This window comes from Crinia signifera, chromosome 9, assembly GCF_055691185.1.
Source record: "Crinia signifera chromosome 9, ASM5569118v1, whole genome shotgun sequence".
In the NCBI taxonomy this organism is placed as follows: Eukaryota; Metazoa; Chordata; class Amphibia; order Anura; family Myobatrachidae; genus Crinia; species Crinia signifera.
The window spans coordinates 48,496,842-48,504,197 of NC_139225.1; the positions used below are offsets into that span (position 1 = coordinate 48,496,842).

Genomic DNA, 7,356 nt, shown 5'->3' on the forward strand with positions numbered 1-7,356 from the left:
GGCGCCGGGCAGGGCAGCCGCCGGCACACGCTGCCCGTTAGATAGTATTATACTTGAACTTGTGCAGGGATCATTTGCGGAGGGGGGCGGGCCGGCGGCGCCATTCCACCAATCGGCGCCCGGAGCATGAGCTCCGGTGGCTCCGCCCTCCCTACGCCTCTGATGGGGGGGACTGCAAGGTTGTGACTGGGGTGGGCTCTAGAGGTGCTGCGCCAGTGGTGCACACCTGGACACCACTGGCGCGCACCTATTGTATATTAGTGGTATGCCCGGAAATTTTCCAGGACAGCCTGCTGCGGCAGCGCAGCCGGGCCCGGAAAATTTCCGGGCAAACCACTCAAGGGGTTAATAGTGCTAAATCTTTAAGGAATGAGACTTATGATTCTTTAAGGATCTCTAGCCTTTAGCACGGACTTCTCTTTAAGGAATTTTTAGAACTGAGGAACTGAGAATTACTTTTATTTTACACTATCCATCTCTTTGTATTTTATCACTGCATGTTACATTTTTTTGCCTGTCACGTTAACCTCGATAAGGCTTCCATTACTATTACCTTTTACTGTTTTGAAACTAATATATTTTCACACAGCATATTTCAGCAATATTAATTTGTTTTTAAAGAGAAACTGGCCAGTCTTTTTTTATTTGTTTAGCAAAATCATATGTTAATCCCATATATTATAGAGAAATAGAGCTGCGCACCCAACTGGAGTATATGAAAGCAATTTAATATTATTACACAGATACAATATAGAAATAAAAATAAAAATAAATTAAAAAATCAAGAATGAAAATTACAATCCCATATATTAATCCCACTCCAATTTGACACATTCCCTTTAACTAATATATTATTACATGATAAAAATAAAGGACATACATAAGGTCGATATCTTGCTTTACCCCAGGTTATTTATTTTTACATTACCTAAGCATGCACAGGTTGATTATCCCTTATCCAAAATGCTCGGGATCAGAAGCATTTTGGATAATGGATTATTCAGTTTTCGGAATAATTTATATTTCAATTAGGTATTTTAAGCACGAGACCAATGTGTAAACACAAAATACATTTATGTTGTATAAACATATCAAACACATGATATACGCACAAATATAATTTATTTGTGTATGAAACAAAGTTTCAAAACATAAAAAAAAAGGGGACTTGTTTCCTAGCACGGCGCCCATCGGGTCCCATCGCATACCTTAAGTTAAGGTATGCGATGGGACCCGACCGACCCGATTTCGGGCTTTTTTTCACCTTTCCTGACAATTGTAAAAATGGGTCCATCGCATGCTATTGTAATGGCATGCGATGCGACCAATGCGATGGACCCGATTTTACATAGGGAACAATGTTAAATGGTCCACCATACCCGATTTTTGATAATATACCCATCTTGATGGGTAATTTGTATGTGAAATGCCCCCCCATTGTTAACGCCACCCCACGATGAACGCCAACACGAAGCGTGGCGAGCGCAGCGAGTCCGCGAGGGGCCGCGGGGGGCGACGGTACAACCTTTTCATACCCCCACTATCCACGTCTGCGTGGAGTTGATTTTATATAGTGTGGCGAGCGCAGCGAGCCCGAAGCACGGCGTGCGCATCGCACCCCGCGAGGGGACGCGTAATACCTGTGAAGTAATGCGCATCCGCTCGCCACGGTTCGGGCTCGCTGCGCTCGCCGCACTATATAAAATCAACTCCATGCCGACGTGGATAGTGGGGGTATGAAAAGGTCGGAGGACGCGTACCACCGCCCCTCGCGGCACTGCATTCGAATGATAAGCAATCATTTTCTTGCACATATTTAGTGCCAGTTACATATCATGTTCCCAGTAGTGCCAGTTGTAATGCTTTTTAACAAAATAAAAGTACATTTCAGAAACTATGGTTTACGGAGCACACATTCGCTACCAAGAATTTAATGTTACAACACAATCCAGACTTGCACATGTAAACCTGTAACTGTGTGGACTTTAGGCCTGATTCAGAGTGATGGGTACAAGTTTAGGGAACATTCGATAGCATGTGGGGGGGACAAAAATTTGTTGGCACAGCGATAAAGTGCAAGTGGTACTTAACCGTCTGCTCCTTTGCTTTGCAGCCAGGTGCAGGCCGGCCATGTTTTGGGTTGCGGGCCTTGCGGCAACTGCGTGTGATGTCACGTATCCACTGCAGCCTCCCACCGAGCAGGCCGGACTGTTCCAACAAAACACTGCACCGCACCCCTTGTCGCTCAGTCAAAGCTATATACAGAAAGTGAAACAAAGATTAGGAAGCAGAAGATATATACAGAAAGTGAAAACAACCCTATAGATTTTTCACTGGTGTGCAGCCCTTGGCTTTTTTTTTTCCTTGGGGGCTTGAAACAATAAATTTGTGCAAATATATGTAACCAATAATGTGTTTCTACATTTTTTGTCAGTGTCAACAAGGACAGTCATTGTCCAGAGGGAAAAACCACGTTATGGAATTAAATCATTCGTTTTAGCATGCTTTGCACTTGTGTATATGTCGTAATTATATTAAAATCACAGACAAGAAGCTGCGATTTTTTTTATTATTATTAATGCTCTAGATGGGGGCACCAACATGGCCGCCGCTGTGACACGAGAAGAGTACCAAGATGGCGGCCCCCTGTCCTATAGCGCAACAATGTGCGGTGGGGGCGTCCTGTTCCGGAGCATGGTGAAGGTCACTGTGCCGGCGCCGCTGTCAGGCCTACAGTAGGTGCTGCTTCTGTCGCTGCCATACAAGATGGAGGCTGCCGCAGATCCCGAGCTACAGAGATTTATTGAAGTACAGACTCAAAAACAACGATTCCAAACCCTGGTCCATCAGCTCACTGAGCTATGCTGGGTACGTAGATGTGCTATATATAAATACTTACACTGTGCCGTATGCAATGCCTGTATGCACAGAGTCGCATCGATCCTGGTGCTATGCATTGGGTGATTCTGCAATGCCATGATGCTGTGCTGCAGTCGGGGCATTGAGGACAGCAAGTCCTTCAGGCACCATGCTTTCAGTTTTCCTATGCATTTTGACTGTATGGCCAGTCATCTATCCAAGGCTACTTTGTACACTTCTTTTCATGCCTCATGTTAAAGGGACAGTTGTCCTATTAGTCCAGGGCTGGGCAACACCGGCCCTCCAGATGTTGATGAACTACACATCCCAGCATGCCTTGCATCAGTTTCAGCATGGCCCCATAGCAAAACTAATGCAAAGCATTCTGGGATGTGTAGTTCATTAACACCTGGAGGGCCGGTGTTGCCCAGCACTGTAAATTAGTCAGTGTAGCTAGCCAAATAATCCCTTATAGGAGGTCGTCACGTAACCATTTAAGCGCATGACTAGGGGACTTGCATAGTTGCCGGCCCGTTAGTGCAGGCTGGGAGCACCGGTTGCTCCCATGGGTATGCTCCCATGAAAACGCTGGGAGTTCCCATGCCAATGGTACTGTGACGCGGGTGCCGCAGGCGGTTAGATGACGTCATCGGATGTCAGCTGCCCGCTCTGTTAACGTAGATGGGCGCCGCAAATCTGAATCACCAGATCGGCGACCATTGATTGATTTCTTCCCTGCATGCAAGGCTGTGAATGAATGTTCATGCAAAATATCCATTCGCAAATGTACGGGGACGTTTGCTGTGCAGGCGGCTTTTAGTTGATTGCAAAGCTGCAAAATTTGCAGCTTTGCGAGTCAACCAGAATGACCTCCATAGTGTAGTATAATCATGACTGTCCATACCTTCAAAATACATAGGAAACTAAAAGCATGGTGCCCAGAGGACTTGCTGTCCTCAATGGGTAAGGGTCATAGGGTCAACAGGTTGAGCACTATTGATCGACAGGCCAAAGGTTGACACGTGAAAAAAAAATGTTGACACAGACAATATGTCGACGTGGAAAAAGTTGACAAAAGGTTTTATGTATTTTTATGTCTGCTGACTTAAATTGACATGGACACCAAGTGAACAGCATGGCGTGTTCATGTGGAAGGTTAAGTGGAAAAACCACCTTTAAAAACTCATGTGCAAAGTTGTTTTTAGAGATGGTCTTAACTTGGTTTAGAACTTGCAGGTTGGCACATGAAAAGGTCAACACAAGCAAACTGTCGACATGAGGTTTTCATGTTTTGTGTCTAGGTTGTCATGGACACTGTATCAGTATAACAAGTACACTCGCCATGCTTTGGGCATGGTGCTTCGCTGTGCTTGGCACACTATTCTCCCTTTATGCCCACTTGGATGGTAAAGTATGAACAAGTCGGTTAAAATAAAATATGAAAAACGAATGTCAACGTTTTGTTTGCGTCTACCTTTTGACCTAATATATATCTACCTTTTCATGTGTCAACCTTCTGCCCGTCTACCAATAGCGGTCGACCTTTTAACTGTTGACCTAGACACTGAAATTAATGACCAGATACCCTATTAAAGTATTGTAATTAGAAGTTAGCTGTAAGCTGTGTACAGAGTTCTGACTGGAGGGTTGTCACCTTTGTTCTGGCAAAATCTGGGGGTACTAAATCTGTGAGGCATGGCCACATTTCCTCCTCAAAAAATAAATTTAAAAAATACTCCACAACTGACACTGGCATTAACATCTACTCTGTACTGTTTCTGCAAACATGAGTACTCAGTTCAGAGGCAGACCCAGAGGATCCTTTACATCAGCTAGAGGTAGAGGATCCTCCTTCTCATTCTCCTCCACTGGAGGTTCCCGTCGTCAAGGCACTGAGCCTGCTGTCAAACCAATGGTATGACGGGTTTCCAGGCCACCTTGGGAACCCCCGAGTGGGGGCATGTCTCAAGTTGAACCTCGGCATCTTCCAGACCAGGGAAGAGCAAATTCTTAAGAGTGATAGTACAACTTCCATTGTTCAACGTGGAAAGGGGTTTTATTCAAATTTTTTGTAGTGTAGAAGCCGGGCAGCTCGGTATGGGCTATATTGAACCACAAGTCCCTGACAGTCACTAGGTCGACCACTATCGGTCAACAGGCCATAAGTCGACACATGAAAAATTTCAAAATATCTTAGGTCGATATGGCCAAAAGGCTGACACGGAAAAGGTTTTTCATGGGGATTTTCCCCAAAAAAAGTCTTTCATACTTGACTGTCCAAGTGGGCAGAGTTGGACTGCAAGGCACTGTGTCCAAAGCATGGCGAGCAAACGTGGTACACTTATACAATGTCCCAGGTCGCCCTAGAAACAAGAAAAAAGTGAAAAACTCATGTCCTTTTCCATGTTGACCTTTTGCTTGTGTTGACCTTTAGACCATGTTGACATTAGGTATGTCAACATTTTACTTGTCGAGCTATGGCCTGTTGACCAATAGTGGTTGATCTATTCACTGTCAATCCTATGACCCACACCCCACTGACCTTGCTTCCTTAGATATGTGGGCCAGCTTGTCAATATCTCCACGAGAGACAGCGTGTTGGTGCTTCACTGTAAGGTATTCCAGAAGATGAGCAAGTGTGTAAAGGCATGTGGGGGTCTATCCACAATTACTGTAAGAACAGCATCAGGTTCGTGATTTATTTCCATACCAGTCATTTTGTCTATATGTGGGTTGCCACAGTAGGCATAACACTCACCCCTCAAGTTTCATATTCCTCACTGTACAATGAAACCAAAACAAAAATAAATATACAAAGGAGTCTATTAAAGTTGAAAGTTTAGAGGCCCATTCATTATTTCTTAATATACTGTAGGTGTGTGTATGTACTGTATGTATGTGGTAGGCATTGTGGGGATAGCTGCTTTTTTGAGCAACTGCATCAGACTGTAGATGCTCTGGTACTATTGTATCTCCCACCGCAACTCACAGCAAGATGGAAACAGACTTTTTACTAGTTAAAGTATCCCTGCACGGTCATCCACAGCATTTTAATGTTGGTTGATATGGAGGAATGATCCTTTAAATACTTCATTTGCAAACAAAGTCCGGTGAGCGGCCTAATTTACTTCACTATCTATATATAGATATATCTATCTATTAGTAGCACTTCCTCATCAGAAAGTAAAAATGAGGTGCCTTCCATAAACCCCACTCGGGATGGATATATAAATATATTTTTTTGTTCATTATAAATTTAGCATAATGAACCAGTTGTTTTATTTGACACTTTGTATTACATCTATGTCATTTATTCACAGGATAAATGTATGGATAAGCCAGGACCAAAGTTGGATTCTCGATGTGAAGGCTGCTTTGTGAACTGTGTGGAGAGATTCATAGACACAAGCCAATTCATCTTAAACCGACTAGAGGAAACGCAGAAATCCAAGGCATCCTTTTCAGAGAGCCTTTCTGACTGAAGGATTTTCTGTTTAACTGATTTTCTGGGCATTCAACATCATTTCTGTCTTGCAGTGGTAGTCTTTACTTAGTCTACACCATACCCAGAAAGCTGCCTTCTCTGAGTGCCTGAGTCTGTAGACTGCTCTCTATCACCTGGGCAAGACCTCTACAACCCTTTCCAACTGGTCTTAAGGCTTCAACTTCTTTTTGCACAAAATAATGCACGATGTTGGAGGACAGGACTTTTTTTCTTTTTTTAATCCGTTACTGATTGCAATAAATGGAAATGTTCATGTATCGTACACAAATTGTTTTTTTCAGCGTAAATGGCCACAATTACTTGCATTTCACCCATTGAGTGCCAAGGGACATTGTCAAAATTGGTGTGAAAATTGCCAAGCAAACCTGTTTATTAACCCTTTGAGGGCCAATGTTGCTGAGAGTGATCCTCAAAATATCTATTAAATGCCAGCATCTCCCACAGCGACTGTTCTTTTTTTTCATGCAATATTTAACTAAACTTCAAGTACTTGACTTGGATGTATTTATTTATACTAAAAGAAAAGACGCTGTGAGCGATGCTGGCATTTTGGGTGGATATTTTGATGATCGCTCACAGGGTTAATAGCCTCATTTATGGCTTAATCATGAGTGAGGTGACAGAGGAACACGTTCTTTATTATATTTGCCACTTTACTGCGTAAAATCTTTTAAGCTAAATGTTAGCTAAAGTGTAGGTGCTGTATGTGTCCAATCTTCACCATTTTGGAGCCGATACAATATTAAGGTACTTTTGTGCTGTATCTGCAACTTCTATTTTATTACAATAGTCTCCGCAAGAAAACTAAACTAAAACCAGTGCACAAAATCCTTCCAACAGTTAAGGACCCCATACACTTGTCCGACTTGTCTGAGCCACAAGTTGGACCCAATTTGGCTTGAACTTCCCATGCCACTACCCGGGAGTCAGCATATACGATCTGACACTTTTTGGGAGTTTTTACATGCAATAAATTGTAGTTCAGAGGAAAT

The 7,356-nt window shown here is 43.3% G+C and overlaps 1 protein-coding gene across 1 annotated transcript; it reads left to right on the forward strand.

The window, feature by feature from the left end:
- Positions 1–2,658: 2,658 nt before the first annotated feature.
- TIMM8A (translocase of inner mitochondrial membrane 8A) lies at positions 2,659–6,617 on the forward strand. Its single transcript, XM_083159034.1, has 2 exons — positions 2,659–2,868; positions 6,180–6,617. The coding sequence occupies exons 1-2, from the start codon at positions 2,767–2,769 to the stop codon at positions 6,339–6,341; spliced, it is 264 nt and encodes an 87-aa protein (XP_083015160.1). The 5' UTR covers positions 2,659–2,766; the 3' UTR covers positions 6,342–6,617.
- The last annotated feature ends 739 nt before the right edge of the window (positions 6,618–7,356 follow it).